At 45.3% G+C, this 26,046-nt stretch overlaps 1 protein-coding gene across 1 annotated transcript; it reads left to right on the forward strand.

The window, feature by feature from the left end:
• Positions 1–4,398: 4,398 nt before the first annotated feature.
• Positions 4,399–11,467, forward strand: LOC104863271. Its single transcript, XM_010625635.2, has 5 exons — positions 4,399–4,934; positions 6,663–6,774; positions 8,181–8,353; positions 9,693–9,785; positions 11,394–11,467. The coding sequence occupies exons 1-5, from the start codon at positions 4,569–4,571 to the stop codon at positions 11,442–11,444; spliced, it is 795 nt and encodes a 264-aa protein (XP_010623937.1). The 5' UTR covers positions 4,399–4,568; the 3' UTR covers positions 11,445–11,467.
• Positions 11,468–26,046: the final 14,579 nt, after the last annotated feature.

Raw genomic sequence — 26,046 nt, forward strand, 5'->3', positions numbered from 1 at the left:
CTCCCACGATCATAATTAGCTACAAACTCTTCAGCGGCCTAACACATCCTCATGACCCAGTCACCTCCCAATGCCCCACCGATGAGCACATGAAGCTTTGGAGAGACATATAGACATGAACAATAGCATTCTGCCCCTGGTCCTTAAAAGACTCATGCATTCTATGCAAAATGCATTTATTCTATCTCTTAGAGTTGCCAAAGTGTTAACAGTTTCAGCATTGCTGAAAAATCCAAGTTCAAAGTTTTCTCTTAGATTTAAGGCAAACTCTTAGCTACAAGACACTGTCAAAACAAAAATAGATGCTTCCAACATACAATAGCACCAGATAAGCATTCCCATTCCGAAAGGTAGAAACTGGGGGATAGAAAGAAGTGGGACCAAAGCAAGACCAAAATCCTGTGTGGCAAATATTAAATCCCACAGTTCCACGACCAGTGCCTGGGGCAATCTGTGGCAAGATGTGAACTCCAAAGGACATGGCTGGCCCTGCCCCTACAGCAATGTGCTGGTGGTTGTAGCCCTCATGGTTTCTGTCTTGGCCTGGCTTTTTTTTTTTTTTTACTTCTTGTGACTTTCCTCAGACAATTCACGTTCCTGGCTTCTCCAGTGTTCTGGGGTCTGGAGAGCATTGTGCCCTGGGACTCTCTTCTCAAAGCAAAGTCTTTCACTTTTGCAGTTTTGAAGCTGCAAAAGGTAGAGACCTGCTGGTTCTCCTGATGCTCTCAGGCCATCTTTTCTATTATCCCATTCCAAAGTGCTTGGCTTTTTAATGCTAATCTTTTCAGTAACCAAAATGTCCCCTTTAAGGACCCATCTTTATCAAAGCTTGCTTTTTGGTCAAACTCAAAACTTTAAAAATCATTCTGCTGGGAGCTGCTGCCCACCGCACCCCCTACCCTGGCCTCCCAGTGGCCAGCAGAGCTGTGCAGACATCTTGCAGCACCACCCCAGCAACCCCACCCCCCACCCCACCTTGTCACTTTTGGCCTCCTGGCTGTGCTGGTACCTGGATTCACACTGAAGAGGTACAGTGGGTCATAAAGGCCATTGTCCTGAGCTCCAGAAGATAGAGCAACAGTGAACAACAGAGAGAGGGCCTTTCTTGGTTCCTTGATGAAAATTGAAGCCCACTGGAAAAGTGAAGAGAATCTCTGCCATAAAGGCACACAAGACCACTGTGGTTGGTAAGTTGGAAGGATCACCACCTCTCATCGAAACCTGGACTATCTTCAGGGGAAGGGCAGCTGGAACCTGCAGCAGAACCTTGCAGAGTTCAACCCAGCAGGAAGTCCGGGAGCTCAGCTTGGGCCTTGCAGCCAGGAATCAGCCTGAATCTCAGGGATCTGCTGCTGGCTTGAAATTCATTGACTTAGATCGCACACTGCTGCCCACATTGTCTATTGTGACAGCAGAGACATACCCTGAAGGGGGCCCTTCATTTTTATTTTTTGTTTTCAAAATTATTTTTATTTTTTTCTAGTATTTTAAATTTTTTTTCTTCTTTTTCTTTTCTTTCTCTTTCTCTCTCACTCTCATTCTCCCACATTGTTCTTCATCTCCTTTTTTATTCCTGTTCTTGCCCTAATTCATATTTCTTCTCTCTTTTGCTTTTCTTCTCTCTGGATTATCATTAGTTTTAAAGGACAGTGAATACAGTTTCTTGCTTCCCTATTGCTGTTAGATTGTGCTGTTCTTGTCTTTGTTCTTTAATTCTGTCCTTTCCTCTTATCTTGAACAGTTTCCTAGAGTTTGCACGATCTTCCTGTGTCCTCTGGCCTCACTTCTAACTTTTCCCTATCCTTCTACTTATCTATCCCTCCCTCTCCAACTCCTTCTATGTCCCCATCCTGAAGGGTAAACTTGCTATATTGAAGAGTTTATTTACTATAAACATATTTTTGGCTGGTCCTCGATTTTGATTTAATTCACACAGTTAAAGATGATAGATTAATAACTAGCACAAATTGTCATTTTCTAAACTGTGCTTGATGCTGTTGTGTTGCTGATTATATCACTTGGGCTAAAGTGTTGTGATTGATCTAAACAGTTGTCCTTCCTGGTATAATGAAAATGAGATTGCCTCAGAGTCATTAGAGACTCAAAACATAAAGACCAGCTATATCTGGAAGACACCTCTGAGAGTCAATCATTCCATAAGGGTTCTAAACACAAGCAGCAATGACACTTACAATAAGCAACATAGAAGTATCAGCCCAGGAATTAAACCAAGGACAGTACCAGCAACAAAAATAGAAATGAGAAGACATTCAAGCAAGGCATAAACCTAGACCACCAGCTCACCAAAGGCAAATTCTGAAGAAAACGAGGTGGAAAAGTCTGATAATCAACCACCTGGACATCCTGAACTTATAGTAGAGGAAGTACCTCCTTCCAGGCTATGTCCACAGGCATGATCCTGTTCTTGCCCTAATTCATATTTCTTCTCTCTTTTCCAGGTTATGATCCACCTCTTCCACCAGGCTTCACCTCCCAACATCTTGCCCAACTGTAAACCCATCAGTGGACTAATCCTGTATCACACACCTATAATTCAGTTATCTCCCAAAAGCCCCAACTATGAGTGCACAAGACTTGGGGGCGGGGGTCATGTTAGATATAAACCACAACAGGAAGACATCCCCATGGACATTTGGTTCTTGAAACTGCCTTTAGGAAAGCTGTTTCAGCTCCATCACATCAGTCTAAAATTGAGACTAAATCATCCATCATTTTTCACCTGCAGGCATAACAATCCCTGCACTACACCCTGCCAAACCTTTGGAGGTGATAGGGAAGGGAAGTAAAGAAAGATGGATGGTAATTCACTTTGCAGCAAGCGAGCAGCTTCAAATTCCATACTCTCCCTCCTGGAAAACTCTCGTGGTCACTGTGGGTCTCTTAGTGGCTCCTTGCCCCAAATCCTCTTACTGACAACCTCTCCTCTCTTCTTCCTCTCTGAGAGGAAAGCACCTTGGCCTTCCTGGTCTCTTGTGAATAGGACAGCTTTTGCCTTGGCAAGCATGGCTCTTGCTGACACACAGACATGGGGGCTCACTTACCATCTCACCCAGCTTATTTATATCCAGTCATCTGTACACACACACACACACACACACACACACACAGAGTTCCTCTCCCAGGAGAATTCTCATGCCACTTCTTAAAATAATGGATTTTTTGCTTCCTTACATATAGGAAAATAAAAATCACTCTTCCACATGGAGACCAGGGTCTACATGGGTCTCCTCAGGACAGTGAGTCACATTAAAAGCTACACAGTCACAGCCCAGAATGAGCTAAGAGAGGAGCTAAGAGGGGATAATATATATCATCCTTTGAGCCAATTTTCCCACTCCTCATCTGAGGCTGTTGTAGAGCCAAGAGGACTAGGAGTCCTCAGCATACGCTTGACCAGGGATAGCCCCAAATTGACCTGTGGCCTGGGAGACACACTGTGTCCCTGACACTCAGAAGAGGGCTGAACAGGGAGGGCAGAGCAGAGTGTCCCACTATGCCCGAGGGACATGTTTACTAGTGCCAGGGTCCATGAAGCAGCACACTCAACTAGCATCTCTGTTCTTATCCTTCCAAAAGCAGTGACCTCCCCATGGCAGAGTGCACATGAGAATGCCACGTGTCAGGGATGCTGGACACAGGTCCTGGCCCTAGACATGTAGGTGCATGAATGACATCTGGAGTGCTTAGCCAATCAGCAGTGTGAATTCTGGAGAATGTGGGGGGTCTTGTGTGGAGTCAGGGGACAGAGCACCGCTCTATTACAGGCCAGAGTCTGTGTTGGGCCCTGTTTCTCGTGCTTCTATTCTGGGGCTTGTGTGCCCTCTGACACAGCTCTCACCTGCGCACATTTCCCTCTCTTCTTGCCCCCAGAACTGGAGGCCTCAGGCTTTGGGAGCAGATATTCGACCAGCCCAGCGAGTTCCTAGGTGCAGAGCAAGAGACTGAGCAAGATGTGCACATAATCACCTTAGTGGTTATACTGCAAATAGGGACCCAGGCAGAGGAGAGAACTGGCCAAGGACAGAGAAAGCTCGGTGTGGTATCTCATGCCATTTACCAGGCAGAGGCTGGCATGGCAGAGGGCAGCAGCAGAGGAAGGAGAAAGAGTAGAGGGCTGGGGGGAGGGGAGCTGGCTTTCAGGCCTGGATCACATCCTCTCCCACTGCATTCTCAGCCAAGCTGCAGCCCAGTGAGACACATACACGCACAAGTGCACACATGTATGCACACCCACACCCACACCCTTGCTGCCCAGCTCGTCATTCGGTCGCCTGAGGGTGGAGTGCTGACCCGACTACTTCTTTATCTCTCATTTTTCCTCAACCAGAAGACTCTTGACCTCATTATCTCTTGCCAAACTTTATCTCACAGACTGAACTCCTGCTCCATACTGGATACCAAGGAAAGTGGACAGTGACAAAGGGCACATGGAAAAATCATCCCAGTGCGGCCGGAATGGGGCATCTGTGAAGTGCGCTCAGAGGATTCACAGAGGAAGAGAAAGGGAAGAATGGCAGAGGGAGTGACGTGGACACAGACACAGAGGCATGGAAGCCCCTGATGCGTACGGCTGGCCCTGTGACTGTGACCTGCACAGAAAGAAGGACACGGGTGGAGAGTTAAACTCGAGCTGGCAGCCTGCTGGAAGTTCAGGCGATGGCAATTATTTACCAAGCCCCAAATTGGAGCTCATGGCAGCAAAGGGAGAGAGCCTTTTTTGGGAGTGGCCATCGAGGCCAGGACCCAGGATACCAGGGTCCTCCGGAGTATTCAGACCTGTGGCCTCAGGAGCAATGGGATCCAGCAGAGGCAGAGGCTCATACCCAGGGCTGAGGCACCCAGGCTGTGCTGGAGGACGATCCATCCAACCACAGCACAGAGAGGCCTGCAGCATGGGGGACTGGAGGCTGCAGGTGAAGAGGCCGAGGCCAAGGTCCAGAGAGAGGAGGGAGGCAAATAGGGGTGAGGGTGCTTGTCTAGAGCTGCCTCAGAGGTAGGAAGTGGGGGTGTAGATCCCCTGGGTGCCATCACCTCTGAGCTTCGTGACAGGAGCACCCCGAGGTCATGGGAAGCATTTCTAGGTGGTCTGTCCAAGGTCAGTGCCAGTCAGGGGGCTCCGCAAGGCCAGGTTCCCCACATGTCCCCACAAGTCCCTGCCCCTGCGTCCTAGGCAGGGATAGAGATGCTGCCCCTTTCTCTTCCTTACCTTGTCCTTGCCTATAAAATGCCTCTCAATTTCCACACACCTGGCTTACACGTTCTGTACCTGCCCTGAAGTGTGTGTGGACTTTGTACTTCAGAAGAGGGACAGCTTGGAGCTGTGGAGTTACTGATGCAATCAAAGAGGAGTTCCCTGAATAGAGAACAGCACTAGGGCTGAGATTTAAAGTCTGCAAAAATTAAATGTGTGTAAAGTAAGTGCAGAAAATGATCCTAAGGCTACATAAACCAGGTAAAGTTTTGTGTGCCAAAATGTTTCTATGTTATACACACAGGCACATGTACAATATGTATAAATGTATGTCCACATGTTCAACCACATGCACAAACACACACAGATATACGTGCCTGCATACATGTACATATATTTCTATATGCATACCCACACATAATTATGCATACTGTATGTCTGTGTCCCTATTTATGCACATACATGAATTAGAAAATATAGGGTAATTTTCTTGGTGTTTGTTTTTTGAGACAGGGTCTCACTGTGTAGTTCAGGCCAGCCTTGAACTCACTGTGTAGCCCAGGCAGGCCTCAAACTTGGGGTGATCCTCCTGTCTCAGTTTCTCGAGTGCTGAGATTATAGGACTGCCCCGAATGTCTATTTTTTTAAAGTTTATTTTAAGAAAAGCTACATTGCCATTAAGCCTCCTCAAAATACTCTCACTTTATGCAACACACTTACCCTACTATCCTTGCCTCTTTCTGAAGCAGTTTTGAAAATCCTCCTTTGTGCATTATCATGGCTGCCTTGATGTCTTCCATTGGTTCCAATCATCCTCCTTTCATGGTCATTTGAACTTTGGAGAAGAGCCAGAGGTTACACAGAAGCAGATCCAGGGAATAAGGTGTACGAGGACAAACCGCAATGTTTTCATGAGCCTGCCTTTTGTTGAATGGCACTCAGCAGCAGAATACAGGTTTTTTTAAAAATTACAACTCATGAAGGTGCTCACAAAAGAATTTCAGAACTGCTTCAGAAAGTAAGGAATGGAGAAATAAGTGTGCATGAAGTGAGGGGGCTATTTGCAGGTGGGTTAATGTTAGGGAAACATGTACTAATAAAAGAACATAAACTGTGTATTTTGTTCTCACTTTGTATGTGTATAATGTGCATACATACACATTTCATATACACACACACACACACACACACACACACACTGAGGTCATGGGGGATGGGATTTTACCTTAAATGCTAGAGGGCCCTGGGCTGTGCACTTCATAGCTGTTCATTAATGTTTGCTGAATGTGAGGAAACCTCTGCTGGGCCCATCCTGTTTTATATTGTTAGGCATTATTCTCAGAAGTTAATGTTTTAACCTGGTCATAAAGAAATTATAGCAATCAACCTCTGGTCCATATTTGGAGAGGAAGAAGCCCCCCTATAAAACTGCCACCTGTGGCCATTACAGTCTGCAGAGCTGTGGCCAGCTGTGGAGAGGAGCCCCATCGCCACCATGAACTTTTCCGGCAAGTACCAACTGCAGAGTGAGGAGAACTTCGAGCCCTTCATGAAGGCAATGGGTGAGTACTGGACAGGCCACCAAGGGCACAGTTACAGCAGGGAAGGTCTGTCCCTACAGACAGGGTCAAGTCAGGCAAGTTGGTCAGAGGAGATGCTCAAGTTACATCAAATTGGGAATCATTTTACTGACTTTGGTGATCTCTTGCCACGTGGGCAATACGCACTGGACAAGGCCACCAAGAGGCAAGTGGAAAGAGCACTGAACTAGGGTGGGATCTGGATCAAAGCCCACGTACACTGGTACTTCACTGTGAGACCCTGTTCACTCATTCATATGCATGCATTCCTTCATTCATTCTTCTAACAAATACCAACCACACATCAAGCACTGAGCTGAACACATAGCACTGAGATACACAAGGAAGAGCCACATTTCCAAGGTCACACTTTAGACAGAGAAGAAAAGAAGTTAATGTAACAAAGTAACCCCTATGATGTAGGAGGCGTGGCTCTGTACCAGGCGTTTGGCTCAACATTTCTGTGCAACGTCCCATTCAATCCTCACCAAAACCTCTGAGTTGGTAACTTTGCAGTAGGCCCTGCTTTGCAGAGACCTCACTTTAACCCCCTTCCTCCTAGAATGCAGGGTGTGAAGGGGACAAAGAGTGGTGGTGGTGGTGAAGGGGAGCCTGGGAAGAGGAGCAGTGGCCACTGGGGGGCGGGAGAGGGGACGGTGGCCCAGGCAGAGGGAGCCCTGTGAGCAGAGGGTACAATGGGCGAGGAGGGTGTGGAGAGGGAGAAGAGCACAAAACAGCAAGGGAAGGGAAGGAGGACCTTTGGGTGTGCCCGAGAGCCCAGGTCTTCTAGTAGCCCAATCAGCCCGCCTCTGTGTACCCAGTTCTTACCTGTTCAGCAGGCCTGCCACCCCTGCTTTCAGGACACCTCAGGAGCCTCCTAAAGTGTCCAGACCTGCCCGACAAACCCATTTTTTTTCTCTCTCATTGAGTTTATTGGTACATTTTAGGTATACAGTACAGTTACATTCACACTGGGGTCTTGTACCTTTACGTGACAGGTCTTGGTTCTCGTTTTTTCCCCTTGTCCCTGCCCTCCCCGGCAAACCCATTTTTTTTTTGATGTATTGGTCTAATTATTAGTAGCTCCTCCTGTCACCTAAGGAGTGATCCACTGTGGAAGAATGAGGGTTCTGATGGTGTGGAGTGTGACATGCTGTAGGAGGAAGGAGAGCAAGAGGAGAAAGAGCGAAAAACAGAGCATTCATAGGGAAAAGAAAGATTCAAGGTTGCAGCAGCCCCCTTTTTCCCTATCCGAGGCTAGAGCCCTTGCTGCTCACAGGTCCCCACTGTCTGTGGCCTCTGCCTGTCCATGTCACAGTTGACCTTGTTCGCCTCAGCCTTGCAACCCCAAACCCTGCTGTCTCTAAACCTTGGATTGTTTCCGCCAGGGATACCTGATGACCTCATCCAGAAGGGGAAGGGCCTTAAGGGGTCGACAGAAATTGTGCAGAATGGAAAGCACTTCAAGATCACGATGACCATTGGGACCAGAGTAAACAAGCATGAGTTCACCCTGGGTGAGGAGAGTGAGATGGAGACCATTACCGGAGAGAAAGTCAAGGTAGGAGACGCCCCTCATTTTATGCTCTGCTTCCAGAACTTTCCCTGGAGCCTGGCTCAAGACTTCAGGCCTCAAGGTTCCCTTGCCTCATTTCTCATTCCTGATACCCCATCTGTAAGCCTACATCTTGAGTGGGAGAAGCAGGAAAGCTATTCTTATTTTCCCATTTCCTGCCTGGGGGTGATGGGACCTCCAAACTTGAAGTCTTTTATATGGAGCACATAGAGGGAACCAGGAACAAAGCAGGATTCCAACTCACAGGTTCCTTTAGGTCTGGGCTACTGGCTCTCAAGCATCCGTAGCAGGGCCCAGGATTGGGGCCTGTGGGCATCATAGAAAATCAGTAACACTGTCTAACCTACTGCTCAGGGATGAGGTGATAGACTGGGTGTTGCAGAAGGTGGTGACAGAGGCAGATGTCTTGGAAGAGGGGCTGGCAACACCACAACCTCAAGGCCCAGGCACGCACTCAGAACAAACCTTTGGGGGGGTCATTAAACTGATGGCCTGGGCTACCTCATCTGTGCAGAGGAGAAATCAGTCTGCTGAATGAGGGCAGAGGGCAGGGCGGCTCCATCCTCACAGGTCTGGGGCTCCGGGGCACCCAGGACCTGACCACCGCTCCTCCCCGTGACACACTGCACACCCCAGCGTAGCCAGCACCACCCAGCAGCCATCTTCCCGCTCCCCAGATGACTCTGCATTGGGCTCAGCAAGCTCTCTCCTCACTGCTTCCCATCGCTCTTTATTTCTGCCTCTCCGGGGACAACATCAGAGACTGAGGCAAATGCCAGGACTTTCTTGGCTGTGCCCAGGGGAAGGGGCGGCCGCTGTGGGTTCTACCATGGGCCTTTTCCAGGTGTCCACGTGGAGGGAGATGTTTTACCTTGGCAGTGTCCTCCTCTCCTGGTTGGGTTTCTGTGTTTGCTCCTCTGGATGTCCAAGGCTGGGAGAGGAGACCACACAGGAACCATGAATGTTCCGGCAGGACCCAGGCGGACCAGAGCAAAGTGTGTGCAGGGTTCTGAATTCTGACACTGCCGCCTCCATTAGCTTGGAGAACTGAGACTTTATTGCTTCTGTTTCAGCATTTGTCCTGGGGACCACTCAGTGTCCTGTGTGCTTTTCTAGATCACACAGCATGGACTGAAGCTCTGACAGACGATGTCCTGAGGTTTTCTTTCTGTCTTCTGTGCCCCTGTCTTCTGTCAGAACTGAGGTCTGGGAGCACAGGGACCAGAGGTGTCATAAACTGACACCTGCGCAGGGAAACCGACCCATTAGAGAGGGTCTCACTCTCCACAGACTCTTCTCACAGGCCTCTCTTTTTCCTTCACAGGCCTTGGTTAACTTGGATGGTGACAACAAGCTTGTGGCAACATTCAAAAATACCAAATCTGTGACTGAACTCAGTGGGGACACACTGACCAGTGTAAGTGGGTGCTCTGGGCTTGTGACAGGGAGGGGGAGGTGAAGGGTGAGGAGGAGCTGCACCCCTCGCCCCATTTTCCTCCCCTGAGCCCCAAATTCTCCACCTTTCTGTATCTCCTACCACTTTCCTGAGCTTCCCTTTTGTGCCATGAAGTTTACACAGCATCTCTAAGTTCCCAACAGCAGTTTTCAAAAGGGGAAATTGAGGTATCTGAGGTAACAAACAGCTATGCAATGGCCAAGCCAGGGTTCCTCTGAGCAGGGTCAGTCTCTCTGGGCTGCCATTCACAACTGTTCCCAGTAGAAGCAACTCATACCACAAGTGGTGTGGGTTTGTACACTTACGTGTGTTCTAATAATTTGGCAAAAGTTTACATTTTTTAAAAATATATTACATGCCAGGTATTTAGCTCAGTGGTGCTGCCACCTGCCTCACAAGCGCAAGGACATGAGTTCAATCCTCAGTACCAAAAAAATAAAACTTAAAAAAAATATATATGTATATATATATATGTGTGTGTGTGTGTGTGTGTGTGTATATATATATGTATATATGTATATACACATGTAACAGTTGGATACATTGCCATAATCCTCCATTGAAATCCCCAATTCACTTCAGATAGACTTCAGTTCTTGGTGTTGAGCATATCCTAGCCCAATTTGGGCTGGGATCTGCAGAATTTCTCCTGCACTTGTCCCCCACTTGCTTTCCTGTGATCTCAAAGTTTGCTTTAGGGAGTCACAGAAGGCAGTAGGCAGTCCAAGGAGGCTGTGGCCACGAGGTTCACGTGGGAACATCCCTCAGGCAGTGATACTATGAGCATCAACTGTGAAATGCACAGTCCCTGTGCCCACACCAGCACCTTCCCAGCAGGACAGGAGAGCAGGAGATGAGATGTTTGGGATGGGACCTGGCCAACATCCTCTGATAGCTCCAACTTGCCTAATCCTCCCATCTCCTGTGAGGGAGTTGGGTCAAAGATTTCCATAGTCAGGTCGACCTATCCAAGGTCATCCAGATGACAAGTGATAGAACCAGGCCCCTGTCTACTCTGAGCAGCTGCTCCAAGCTAAGGGCTCCTTTGTCACTGTGATGACGGGCTGTGTCACTCCAGCTGTCTTGTTCACCAGAGAACCAGAATGAGGAGGGAGCATCCCTCAAGGACCCCAAAGCCGATGTGCCCAGTGTTTTCACCCTCTTCATTTACAGCTTTAGGAGGAAAACCAGGCAGTGCCCATGACGTCCCAGGCGCACAGGTGTTCTTGGCGCTCAACATGGTATTACACATAGCAGGTGCTCAGTAAGGCTTAGAGAAACTGGACTGGACGGGGCAAGTTGGGTGATGCCCCTGTCACACCCATTCGTGTAGAAAAGAAGTCAGCAAATGGCAGCACAACTCTGCACAGAAGAAAGCAAAGTGGCAGAGACTTGGCATAGGATTTCAGAAGAGATTTCTAGCCCTTCTCTGGTCCTATAAGAAACAGATGATTCGTTCTGTTGTTTCATGTGTTACCATATTTGCAGCTATTTGGGGGGGGTCTTAATTATTTGTTTTTAATGATTTCACATCAGTGAGCATTTAATGGTTTCTTTTCTGGCTTTCAGACCATGACAGTGGGAGACATTGTCTTCAAGAGAATCAGCAAGAGAATTTAGACAAGTCTGCATTTCATGTTCTTTTACTGTGCAAAATAAATGTAATAAAGTAAACACTGCTTTTAAAATGTCTGTTTTTGTTTTGGCTTCTCATTGATGCTCACTATGTTCTCGGTGGTCTCTGATCATCTGTAGTTTTATAGTTTGGTAAGTCACACATTCTCCTCCACCAGGTCTTTCCCTGAATACAGAACCCGTGCTGCTGCCCATGGTAGGAAGGCCGCATGTGGCTGGGTCTGTAGGGTCCCTGGCCTGCCTCTCCCGGGCAGCTACAGGGATCAGGAGCTGGACCAAGGCGGTGTGCTGTGAGCTGGGCTCGGCTGTGGTTCCCACAGGGACAGGAGCCAGAAATTCTGGCAGACAAGGGAGGGCTGTGCCCATGATCACAACCACAGTGGACACTCAGCGGTGGACAGGGGTGAAGGAGCAGGCACTGATCCAACAAAGGAACAACTCCTCTGCTACAGGAGGGCTGCGTGAGAGGCCCAGTGAGGGCAGCCAGATTTGGACAGAAGCAGCTTGGATGGAAGCTTCCTCCACCCTAAGGGCAGGGGCAGTTGCAGGAGCAGGGGAGGAAGTCCCTGAACACCATGTTCTGTCACTCTGTCAGGCGTTCAATTGTACCCTTCAACAATGCAAACATGAAGCCCTGATCCCTAGTAGCTCAGAGTGTGATCTTATTCAGAGAATAGGGTCACACTGCAGGTGTAATTGGTTGAGTTAAAAGCAGGTCACACTGGAGCAGGGAGGGGCCCTAATTCAATATGGCTGGTATCCTTACAGAAAGGGGAAATTCGGACACAGAGACACCCACATGGTGAGTGCCCACGTGAAGCCTGGAATTAGGCTGCCACAGACCAAGCAATTACTCAGAATGAGGAGAGAGGCTGGGACAGAGTCTTCTCTAGCTCTTTCAAAGAAAGATCAGCCCTGCTCACACCTTGACCCAGGCTTCCAGCCTCCAGAACTGTGTAATAAACATTTCTGTTGTTTGGACCATCAGTCTGTGGGACAGGCAGCCCTGAAATCTGATGCTGTATCCCGAGCCTTTGTGCAGAGTCCTGCCAGGCTCTGCCATTCCACTCACATAAGGTGTTTCAGAGCCCAGAACTGTACTGGCCCACAGCCAGCCTTGATAAAGGGCCAGATCCCTCCTGTTGGAGTGGGATTTGAAAGCTCATTCCTTGAGGCCTGGGTTGCTTCACATCCACCTCCCTGCTCCCTTCTGTGTTTCCTGCAAAGCTGCTCCCCTCCCAGCAGAGTCCTCTTTCTCTCACACACCTTTCCTGAGGCTCCCTAGTGTGTTGTCTACCTTTGAGAGTCAGACTGCTCATCCTCTCATCCACACGTCCACATCAGGGCCGGGGAACCTTTCTGTAAGGTTCCAGAGAGGAACTCTTCCCAGCTTTCTGGACCATTTGGTTTCTGTCCCAGCACTGGATTCTGCCACTGTAGCACAGAGCAGTCACAGTGTACAAATGGGTGTGGTTGTGCTCCGATAAGCTTTTATGTGTGGGTATTGTTATGAGTTATATCTAGGTGCCTCTGTAAAGCCTCGGGTGTGACCTTGGAATGTGGCTGGATTATGGGCGGATTATAGCTGACTTGACTGATGAGGTTGGGCTGGTGAAAATGGTGAGTCACTGTGGGCATGATCCAAGTTTCATCCCCCTTCTCAGTAGCATACTAAGAGCAGCTTTTCCTCTAGTATTCCATGCTGTCCTTCCTTAAGCCGCCTGACTATGGGCTGAAACCTTTCAGAATGTGAACCAAAATAAACCTTTCTTTCCTTAAGTTGTAGGTATCATGTCTTGTGTCTTAGGGATGAAGAAAGTTACTGTGATAGACACTGAAATTTTTTTCATAGAATGTTTAAATTTCATAGGTTACTATCCTTGTTTTGATTTTTTTCAACTATTTAAATGCATGGCAACCATTCTTAGCTGACATGTTACAAACACTGGGAGTGGCCAGGCTTGGATTATAGGTCCTAGGATGCCAACATCTGTAATCAGCCTTCCTGCTTTAGGCTGTAACATACTTTCTAATATAATTATACAACCTCTGAATCTCCTTGCCATTTGAGTGCCATCTTTTAAGAGCTCTTCTAAATTACCTTTTTTAAAGTTCACCTGTACCAGTTCTTGGGAATAGAGTTCCTCCTACCTTGTACATAGTTTTCTTCATATGTTTGCTCTCCTCCCACCTAGAGTGGAATTCTGAGAACAATTACTTGGTGAACTAATGTAGACTGAAGGAAAGAGTCAGAGCCAGGGCAAAAATCAACAGCAACACAACAATATACCATTCACAAAAACAAGTCCAGATGAACTAAAAAGATAAATAAATATGAAATGTTACCTATGACTGTACAGTAGGTGAATAACTTCAAATATAGAAGAATTTCTTATATATAAGGTGAAAAGTTCATGAGGAAAAAGATTATTAAAAAGATTATTTTTGAGTTCCTCAAAAAGTTTTATATGAAAAATAAACTGTAAAGGCAGAGGGTGTAGCTCAGTGGTAGAGTGCTTGCCTAGCACATGCAAGACCCTGGTTGTATCCCTAACACCAAAAGAGAAATAGAAACACAAGGCACTGTGAGCAACTTTTTTTTTTTAAAGGCAAGAATATGGGAGAAAATATTCGCGGCTTTTATAATAAAAGGTTAATAGAATATAAAAATCATCCCCAAGTCACTAAGAACACCAAGAATTCCGTGAGAGATGGGTTGAGGGCATTGCTAAGCAACTCACAATATGAAGTGTGCTTATTTACATAGCAGTAAAAAATGAGACCAGTAACACAAGATATCCAAAGTAGAAATCTACTAGTAAACGCAAAATGTTGATCACATCCAACATTTGTGAGGAAATGGTGAGTGGCTCTACCTTCAGTGGTAAAGATGTAAACTGGTGAGGCTAGATGGATGCAGCGCCACCTTCCGGCTTCCCTTAATATTTTGGACTTGAAGTCCCTAACCTGTAGCGATGCTGCCGCTGTTCATCTCCCTAGAGAAGGTTTGTGTGCGTGCGCAAAGAAAAACGTAAACGACGTGGTAACCTAAAACTGTAATAAATGCCCATTAGTAAAAATTTCCAGAGCCATGCTCTGAAGTAATCTGCAATAAGTTAAATGAACACAGTAAGTAGATCTAAAAATCCATGTATATATATCTGAGATAAATCAAACCATTGAAAAGCAACACAATCAGTTGTGGTTTTTGTGAGGATCCATGAAATGATGCAAGCCAAATGCCATCCAGATAAAACCTGTCACCGTTGACATTCTCAGATTCCTCGGAGAACGCCAATTGGCTGTAATATTCAGAGCTTTGATAGAAACTCTGTTGAGCACAGAGGCAGAGGAACAGGGAAGAGAAGAGGTTTACTTTGTCCACCGAGCTGATAAATTGTAGAATTGAGACTCTCTGACTTTCAAGCTGCAGTAGGAACAAATAGAACAAAGTCTTCTCAGCAAAGCCTCCAGGGACTTGACCAGATTCCTAGACTCCTCGTAACCAACATTCTTCCCTTGGAAACAACTCTGGGGAGGGAGTGTTGTATTTTTGCTTGTTCGGGAGAATTCATTTTCATTGCTGCATTTGGATTTTGTGTAGGTGCCCAGAGAACTTTGGGCAGGAAGCCTGCTTTACATAAATTGAATAAACAGCTGTTGGTGAGATCACCTATTTTTATCTTGATTCTTCACCTTTCTCTCTGCCTGTCCTGTGAGTGTATCACCAACAGGGAGTGCTTTTTCTGGTGGGTGTGTAATGGAGAGTGCTGGAGTTTAACTTACAAAGAAGCAGTCCTTTCATATAGAAGAAGGAGAGGGAGAGGGTGAGTGGGAGAGGCAGGGGAGATAGAGATCTCTGTTGGGGAGTCTACTTGGGTTCATACTTGATATATAGAGCCCTTTTTAAAAAATGCATGTTGAGCATCCCATGGTTTTCTGGTATTTCTTAGAAAAGCTTCAGGGGAGGTCTGAAAGCATCCAGGGATATTTTCTGTCCAAGGAGTGTGTTGAAAGTGGGGCTTGGAAAGAGAGGAAGGTGAGAAGGGACTGTTTCTCCACTGTGAATTTTCTTTTACTCTGGTGATGAGTTTGGATTTGGTCCAGGAGATCGTGAGTGAATCAGTGAGGGTGGGTTGTCATGTTTAAATAAGAAGTGTCCCCAAAGAATCACATACTGAGGGCTTGATCCATAGTGCGTGAGTGTTTAGAAATGGGGTCCACAGAGGCATCTGGATAATGAGAATGCTGACCTCATCAGTGGATCTGTCCATTGACGAGTTCATAGCTGAATGGGCTATTAGGAGTGGGGCCTATGTGGAAAAAGTAGGTTAGTGGGAGCAGCCTTTGAAGGATATGCCTGGTTCCAAGCCCCTTCCTCCCTAGCTCTTCTCCTGTTCTTTCCTGCCCAGAGGCCATGATTAGAGCAGATTTCCCCTGCTATGTCCTTCAGCCATTCTATTTCAGCCTTGGAGTCAGCCAGTCACAGACTGAGCCTCTGAAACCATGAGCCAAAATAAGCTTTTCCTAGTTGAAGCTGATTTATGTCAAGTATTTTATCTCAGTGATGGAAAGCTGACCAATACATGGATGAAATAATCAGTCCAAGGTCTCACAGCTAATATTAGGAGAGCTGGGATAAAGGCAAACTTGAGTGGCTATCTTAGTGTCCACACTAAAACATCTTGCTAAAATTGCACAATCTAAAGCAATAGGCACTGCTCGCTTTGGTATTTAAACAAGTTAATTGAAATTGAATTAAATTTAAAATTCAATTCTCAGCCATATTCAGACGAGATCGGATGCTTTCAGGGTGGTAGGGCCATAGACTCCCAGCCATATTCAAATGCTCAGTGCTTACACAATGTCAGTGACAACTATATTGAATGGTATGGACACAACTCACTTCCACATCACAGAGAGTCCTATGAGATAGCATTGCACTAAGGATTGTAAGAAACAAATTATATCTGTTTGGAGACACAGAGGGATTAATGGGCTTTGTTGACTGCTTTAACATAAAAACTTGAGTGCAGTTTCATGTCTCTTTTGCTCTGAGATAAACAAATTCACTCACTCACTCCTTCAAAACACATTTACTGAGCATCTACCGTGTCCCAGGACCTGTGTTAGGTTCTGGGAATAGGAAGATGAGTAAAAAGACATAGGCACCTTTCTCTAGGAGCTCACAATCTGATGATGTTTAAAGTCCCATTTTGACATGCTGAGTTTGATGTTACTGCAGGAGACCCAAGAGAGTATGCAGAGCTAGAACTCAAGTACAAGGTTAGGGAGTGCAGATATGAAAGTCACTAACCTCAAGGTGGCTATTAGACAAAGGGCCTGCCTCATCTCATGCAGAGAATATGTGCAGAGTGAGAAGAGAATGAACCAAGGTCAAAGTCAACCCAGAAAATGTCAACCCTTCAGGGGCAGGTGGAGGAACTGAGCAAGTGCAGATGCTTGGGAAACCACATCGGAGGATAACCCCAGGGTGTGGGGCCACAGACATCAAGGGCCATAGTGTTATTCATAAAGAGAAGCCAAAGAAGGGAAGGACTAAGAAGTACTCTGGAGAGTTGATCTTGGTAACAGTGGTGGAGAAATGTCAAGGTCCAGGGATGGAGAAAGAATAATAATGAGCAGAGTCTCAAGGACACAAGTAGGCAAGATGTTTAAGGCATGGTTGTAGAGTTTAGCTTTGGTGGGAGAGAAAGAATCCTGTTCCATGGGCAGAGGGAAGGGGAAAGGAGGAGCATAGGCACAGAGTCATTGAAGACAACAAATTTATGATGATGGCATGGGGAAAATGACGGAGATTTGAGTGGCTATCTTAGTGTCCACACTAAAACATCTTGCTAAAATTGCACAATCTAAAGCAATAGGCACTGCTCGCTTTGGTATTTAAACAAGTTAATTGAAATTGAATTAAATTTAAAATTCAATTCTCAGCCATATTCAGACGAGATCGGATGCTTTCAGGGTGGTAGGGCCATAGACTCCCAGCCATATTCAAATGCTCAGTGCTTACACAATGTCAGTGACAACTATATTGAATGGTATGGACACAACTCACTTCCACATCACAGAGAGTCCTATGAGATAGCATTGCACTAAGGATTGTAAGAAACAAATTATATCTGTTTGGAGACACAGAGGGATTAATGGGCTTTGTTGACTGCTTTAACATAAAAACTTGAGTGCAGTTTCATGTCTCTTTTGCTCTGAGATAAACAAATTCACTCACTCACTCCTTCAAAACACATTTACTGAGCATCTACCATGTCCCAGGACCTGTGTTAGGTTCTGGGAATAGGAAGATGAGTAAAAAGACATAGGCACCTTTCTCTAGGAGCTCACAATCTGATGATGTTTAAAGTCCCATTTTGACATGCTGAGTTTGATGTTACTGCAGGAGACCCAAGAGAGTATGCAGAGCTAGAACTCAAGTACAAGGTTAGGGAGTGCAGATATGAAAGTCACTAACCTCAAGGTGGCTATTAGACAAAGGGCCTGCCTCATCTCATGCAGAGAATATGTGCAGAGTGAGAAGAGAATGAACCAAGGTCAAAGTCAACCCAGAAAATGTCAACCCTTCAGGGGCAGGTGGAGGAACTGAGCAAGTGCAGATGCTTGGGAAACCACATCGGAGGATAACCCCAGGGTGTGGGGCCACAGACATCAAGGGCCATAGTGTTATTCATAAAGAGAAGCCAAAGAAGGGAAGGACTAAGAAGTACTCTGGAGAGTTGATCTTGGTAACAGTGGTGGAGAAATGTCAAGGTCCAGGGATGGAGAAAGAATAATAATGAGCAGAGTCTCAAGGACACAAGTAGGCAAGATGTTTAAGGCATGGTTGTAGAGTTTAGCTTTGGTGGGAGAGAAAGAATCCTGTTCCATGGGCAGAGGGAAGGGGAAAGGAGGAGCATAGGCACAGAGTCATTGAAGACAACAAATTTATGATGATGGCATGGGGAAAATGACGGAGAAAGACCAGTGGGTAAACAGACAACAATGACAAAGGGAAGAGGGTTAGGAAAGTTGCTATACAATGGGGAAAAAGTGGCAACTGAATGTGCCAGTAAAATCCTAGGGAGAATGTCAGTGCAGTCTCAGTGTGTGGGATGGACCTTGAATGAATTGTTAGCCTTCCTATAAAACCTCTAGAGAAGAGTGACCTAACAAAGAACCAATATCAGGTACTAATATTCTCCAAAGACATAACATATTTGCAGAGTTTTCAGCCACCAGACAGGGCTCAAGGGAGGTAGTGGGTCATTTAGGGGATTAAAGGGAGAGAGAAGGCTCAAGTATCTTGCGGTACATGAACTCATTCTGGTGGAAAACATACAGCTCCATCTCTGTACCCGCACGGCCTGTGGGACACAGAGGCACCATATACAGTGAGAAGCACCCAGACATGTTGGCTCCTGACTGACATGGGAGTAAAGGACTCCCAGTCACTGACAATCAACTTGTCCCTCAGAACACAGACACACACAGACACAGACTCACACACACACGCGCGCACACACACACACACACAAGTGCGCACGTGTGCACACACACATTGTCTTGGCAATGGCCCCAGCTTAGTAGCAAGAGGAAGTCAGGCTTGAGACAGAGTAGCTAAAGGGACTATTCTTAGCATGGAAAATATTTTTTCCGGAAATATGAGTACATACACAGATTGAAATACTACTGACTGCATTTACAGGTTGTAGGACCTCAGGCAAGTGACATAAGCATTTCTGACCTCAGTTTTCCCACCCGTGAAGTAGATGAGATTTCTCTGAGCTTTTAAGTGTTCTGGGAAGATTGTATTATGGGGCACAGAAAAACCCTTTTTCTCTCAAATGCACATTCAAGGAATATTTGTCAAAGGACAGGTGTTGTTTGTGGTCTGAAGGTATCATAGTGAAAAAAATCATTGTGAAAGGTAATTGCACTGTTTTGACACCTACTATGCTAGAAGTAAAGTTAGTTCCTTCCATCTTTCTGCCCCATTATCAGTTTTGAAGGTCTAGTACATTGTTTACATTTTATAGATGAGGAAACTAGGGATATAGGAAAGAAAGGAATATCCATAGCTGAGATCACATTGATCCTAAATGTAATCATTCCCCAATCCCTGTCATAACACCAACAGCTGTCTGATTTCCCTGGCCTATGCCATTTGAGGATGGACCTACGACTCCCAAATGCGTGTGTGCTTCAAAGTACAAAGGAGAGCAGCTCTTGCCAAGTACTGTTCTAAGGGGTTTTTAGGCATAGGCTCACTGAACTTTGCTACAACCTTATCCACCTCTTCACATTTACTGATACAGAGACTGAGGTCCATAAGTTCAATGTTTATAAAATCACAAAGCTTGAAAGCTTGAAATCCTAGTACTCTGGTTCTAGAGTCTTTAATACCAAAGTCTAGTCTGTGTAGAGTATTTGCTAATAAGAATGACTGTACACACAGAAACACACTTACATAAACACACATGTACACTGTTCACATCTTCTCTAGGCCAGGCTCAGGGTATCTGATACAACAGACTCAGGGTTTGAGTTTCGCCTTTGCCATCATCTCACTAAGTAACCAGAGAGAGATTATTCTAACTGCCGGAGGCTCATGTGTACAACCAGATGGGATGGGCTAAGGCACGTCTAAGTCCCCTCCTGGTCTAGCTGGCGATCTATGGACTTCCCTAAAGCAAAGCCCAGCTGAACCAGGACTCTCATCCTCAGAGAGCTCAGAGCAGGCAGTGCACAGCCCCATGATACTACTTGCCTCTAAGTCCTTGGTGCTGGTGTGGGAGGGTCCGTGTGTCACCAGGAGAATGGCATAGGCTTTGCAGATCATTCCATGCCCCACCTTATCAAGGACCCCTGCCTAGAGTCTCAATTTCCTGCAAAGCAATATGATACATGGCGAAGGAAAGATTTTTACAGAAAGCAGGAAACTGGGATGGGCCATATCAGGATGTGGCGAGGACTCCAAGCAACCAGGACCTCCGGTATTTATTTATGTATTTATGTATGTATGTATGCATTTATTTATTTATTTACTGGTGCCACGGATCAAACTCATGACCTTGCACCTGCGAGGCAGGCGGCAGAACCACTGAGCTAAATCCCTGGCTCTGATATTTATTTAAGCATGAGTAAAATAATGTAGGGTCATATGTGTGTGGCATCCAGTGAATTCAGCTGACACAATCAGGCTTATAAAAGGGTGATAAGGCATTCTTGCAAAAGAAGCAGAACTAACCAAAGGTAGGCTATGGTTAACTAGTAAGCTACTAAAGCAATTAAGGGAGGGGTAGCTGTAGGAATGGAATGTGATTTGGAGCTACTTGGTCCTCTGCCAAAATGTTTTCTCACTTAGGAGCCCTACAGCTTCACAGATTAGGACTTAAATCTTCACAGCAGCCACTGGCAGGGGAGCTGTATTATCCTGCCCACCATTTGATATACTCCTGTGGCTTCGGTCTGGCTCCGAGTACATTATAGCTAATTATGAGGGTAAATGCTGCTCCATATTATAGCCTGCTCTAATCCTGGCCAGGAGTCTGCCACATCACCTCAATGTCACCAGGGTGCCAGTTCATCGGCCTTGCCCATATCATGGCCATGTTCACCATATCATGGCATTGTTGCTGTGGTAGAGCGAGTCATATGACTGTCCTTATATTTGCACATGGTTTAAGAACTTCTACAGTGCTCTCATTGATTAAGTCCTCCTAGTGTGTGAAGTATCTGCCTGCCAGAATAAGGGGAGGCCAAGGTACAGAGTGTTGGCAAACACCCCTCACAGTGAGGCTGTGAGAGTTGGGACTCTGACCTGGGCCACCAAGCCACATCCTCATAGGGAAAGGGGCCAGGATTGCACTTTGATGTTGAGCTCCAGAAGCCTGCAGCCATTCTTAGCTCATCGGCCTTCTCCCAAGAACACAAATGAAATTTAAGGGGAAAAACAACTTCTCCAGAGAACATTTCATTTTCACTCCAATTGTCAGGGCTACCTTTTAGATGCTGCACGGTTTACCTGCATTTTTAATATAAACAACATTCTTTCAAAGATATGCAACTTCTTGTGCCAATGTATTCATTAGCCAGAAATACAAATTCATGGACCCGTGTGGATAGAGTGAAGACACAAGAGAGGACAGTGGCAGACAGAGGGTCTGCATGCCAGCCTTATGCACTATGCCACTCCACCGCCCCAGTGGTTTAGGCCCTTTACCTAGCTAGCTATAAGATCTTCCCTAACTGGGGTCCTGGAGAACATGGCCACAGAATGTGGCTGCGTGTACCTCGGGGTCCTCTTTCACCCCCGGAAGGGGTTTCTTTCAGCCCTTTCTGGCAGTGCTCACAGGTGCAGCCCAAGTAGTACTGCTTCTTCAGCTGTCTCTTGTGTTCTTCTTTGACACTGAGGAGTTGAATCACAAAGACAGCAAGTTCTGCTAGTGCTCTGAGAAAGTTTCCACTCCCTACAAACAGGGGAAATGTGACCTATCGCACTGTTTTCTGGATCACTCCACTCCACTCATTTGAATACTCAAATATGCAATGAATTTCTCTGCCCTCAGCTCAAGTAGAGTCCAAGTAAAGGGCCGGGTTTGGTCATAAAACCACACATGGCTTCCATGTTTGCAATTGTCCACATATATTTATCTACTTAATAACTGTAACACGGAAAGGGAGAAATAATAAAGCAAATATCCCCGGCAAAAGAAGAGCTAATAATTATTTCTGCTAAGTTTATGTTTCCCTTAGAAATAGATAATTCACTTATATGATTATACAGTCTTAGCCCACAGTGAGTGCTCCTGTATGTCTCAGATGCCTGGGGCATTGCTGCCCAGTGAGAAACATCACCCAGTAAGCAAATGGTGAGATGGAAAGGGCTGAAGACAGCATCTGCACAGAAGTTTGTGGTTATTTCTTTGCCTCCCAGAGAGGGTAAGTGAGATATGATGCAAAAAAAAAAAAAAAAAAGCACAAAAAGAAGTACTTCTCTGGTCCCAGTCACAGGCAGCCCTTTCCGTGTCTTCTGCGATGACAACCAAGGAAGCAACTGTTGAGTATCAATCCTGTGCATGTTCGGCCCTCTAAGATGACTCCTTGACAAGGTAAAAAAACCTTTGGGCAAAGTCATATATGCTGGCATGACCAAGAAGTGTGATGATTCCTTGAGTAAGTCCTCACCTCAGGCAGGCATGAGCCTCTACTGAAGAGGGGATGCGGAGGCATGGCTTACAAGGAGCGGTTACCATTACATCATTGCCTCACTCATCATACATTAAGTCTGCCAGGGTGGGGACACAAATGCACCCTTGTACCTGGATCCCAAGCACATTGCCATTCATAGGGAAAAGGAAATTGGAACCTAGAAGAAAAATGGTCCAAACAGTGAATCTACATCAGGAGAAGCAGAGTGAGGAGAGAATACTCCCAAATAGGAGGAGAAAGGGAAAGATGAGGACACCTCTCTTCTCCCCATTGCACCCCACAGACAATGCCATGCCCTCCTGAATGACCACATTCAGTCTTCCCCCTCTCTTGACAGATTTCTTGCAAGGGTTTCTTCACCTATATCTCTATGTCCATCTCTTCTCTCTATTGCAATCTTCCCAAATCTGGTCATGTGCCTCCTCTTCTCAAAAATGTGTTGTGCTGACTTTGTATCACCTAGCATAGCAGATCCAAAATTTTGTCACTAGCATATCACCTGCACTATCTTATTTTTTTGTCTTATCATCACATATCTGCACACCAGTTATTTGCCTGTGTCTTTCAGCTCATTACGTTTGCTTCTTTTTTTAGAGCTTCAGGCCTTGGTCAAGATGGTACCATTTTATTGAATTCAAAATTGCTAGAGAGCTCTCTGTGCCTCAATCTCCCTTGGTACTCTTCTCTTCTAAAGTGTCCTCATTAATTAAAATTGGTGAAGTGCACTCATTGTGCCCCTCCAGGAAGCTCTACTGTTTCAACAATGCCCAATTTGGCATGGCTGTGTTGTGGGCAGAGCTGGCCAACTGGCATGCTGGTAGCCCTGAGGTGGGGCACAGGATGATCTGCAAAGCCTACACCATTCTCATGGCGACACATGGACCCTCCCACCCCATCACCAAAGACTTAGAGGCAAGTAGCATTATGGGGCTGTGCACTTCCTGCCTGCTCTGAGCTCTCTGAGGATGAGAGACCTGGTTCAACTGGGCTTTGCTTTAGGGATCCACAGATTGCCAGCTAGACCAGGAGGGGACTTAGAAGTGCCTTAGCCCATCCCTTCTCGTTGTACATATGAGGAAAGTGAGGCTCTGGCAATTAGAAAAATCTATCTTTGGTTACTTAGTAAGTTGATAACAAAGGTGAGACTCAAACCCTGAGTCTGTTGTATCAGATACCCTGAGCCTGGCCTGAGAAAACCTGAACAACAGTGTGCATGTGTGAATATGTGAGTGTGTTTCTGTGTGCGCAGTCATTCCTATTAGCAAATACACTACACAGACTGGACTTCGGGATCAAAGTCTGTAGAATCAGCTAAGTAGAATTGGTTTTCAGCTTGTAAAGCTTTCAAGCTATGAGATTTTTATAAATATTAAACTAATGGACTCTCAGTTTCTGCATCAGTAAAGGTGGGGAAGACGATAGCATTGTGGTAAGGTTCAGTAACCCAATGTGTAAAATCCCCTTAGGACAGTGGCTGGCATGTGGTGTGATATTCACAGCTACTGGTCTCCTTTGTGCTTTGAAGTGCTGGTGTATTTGGGGGTGACAGGGCTGTCCTCAGACAGTTTAGCCCAAGGAAGTCCCAAAGACTTACAGAACACTAACAATTCATACTGAAAGACGTTTATATGTTGAAAAGATTGTGCTCAACCAAAAATACCTATATCAAGGGTATGCTGAAATTTGAGATGTATTTCCTCAGTACTGGGAACAGAAAACAGGTCAGTTAGTGCTTTCAGAATGGACCTGGAGGTCTTCACCAGGGTAATAAAAAAAGAAGGTGTAGTTGCAAAAAGAAAGAGACAAAGCACATAAACAAATATGGTAATAAACTTCTGTGATATTAACTACAGAGAAGAAGAGATTGCAGAAAGAGATGTATGCATTAATTAGAATTTGGAATAAGGAAGAAGTAGGAAAGAAAGGAATAATAGAACTATTTTTTAAATTACTTGGAGGTATTTGTTTTTCAAGGTAAGGGAAATACACTATAAATTTTTACAAAAATAAAATCCACAAGATTAAAGACAGGAATATGAAAAGCCTGTATACTAAAATGGTTATGGTCTGGGGAGTAGGGAAGTACTCCTTGTAACAAATTAAAAAATACTTAATAGTTCTACTTGTGACTATGCATGCTCAGGAAATTTACTGTGGCTTGATTTTGTGATAGCTAGATATTAGAAAAAACTTAAATGCCATCAGGGACAAAATAGAAAACTCTTAAGGGTGATATATATCCATACAACTTTAAGAGCAGCAGATGAGCTCCACATGTATTAATGAAAAGATCTAAAAAGTATTGAGAGAGAAATATCATATTGCAGAATGATGCATATAATACAACAAATGTATATAAATTTGAATTAAAAGTTCATGAAATTTAGTACTGTATATTAATAATGGCAAAACATGTGTGTAAATGGTTTCTAATAAATTTGAAGGAAACAGACCAAACTCTTGATAGTGGTAGTCTCTGAAGATGGGGTACGGGGGATGAGTGAGGAGGGTGGGGTGGGGAAAGGGCTTCAGCTTTTTACATAAATATTCATTTCTTATAAAGCCAGTGAGTAAATCTATGAAGATACTGGGTAATGCTGGATTGTGATATAAAGATAGCCTGTCTTATACAGGGTACTTTTCTGTACTTTTAAAATTTCTCAAAATCAATAAGAATAGGGGGAAAGGATAGGAACTCTATCTACAGAAATCATGTTAAAATGGATTCTTTCCCAATCCAATACTATTTTTCTGGTACCAGGAATCGAACTCTGGACCTTGTGCTTGAGAAGCAGGCACAGTTCCACTGAGCTAAATCTCTGGCTCAATACTAAAGTTTTTATAAAAATTATTTGTAATTTTTTATTAAGTTTATTGGTACAGTTTAGGTGTACAATACAGTTAAATTCATCATTGCGATCTTGTACCTTTACACGACAGGACTTGGTTCTTATTTTTTCCCCATTCCCCCACCCTCCCTTCACCCCCTCAACCCTTCCCTTTTTACAAAGACTGTTTCCATGTTTTCCCTCTTCTCATATTTTTTCTTTCCCTTCTAATCTTTTCCCTACCCCCCCACTTCCCCTACTCTTTTAGATGTTTTCTTCCTATTACATAATATCAATTGTACATTTTTGATTCTTATTTACACTTTTAGTTTTTCACACTAGAGAAGCTATTTGCCTGAGAATTCATATCTTCCTCTCTGTTTTTTGTTTTATGGTGTTCAGAGTTTTTTGTTTTGCTTTGTTTTTTGGGATAGGGTCTCTATGAATAGTTTGAACAGATCTTGATCTCATTATGTGGTCAAGGCTACCTCGAACTCACATGATCCCCCTGCCTTGTCATCTCCAGTGTTGGGATT

This window comes from Fukomys damarensis, unplaced genomic scaffold, assembly GCF_012274545.1.
Source record: "Fukomys damarensis isolate Sample0158 unplaced genomic scaffold, DMR_v1.0_HiC HiC_scaffold_2, whole genome shotgun sequence".
NCBI lineage: Eukaryota > Metazoa > Chordata > Mammalia > Rodentia > Bathyergidae > Fukomys > Fukomys damarensis.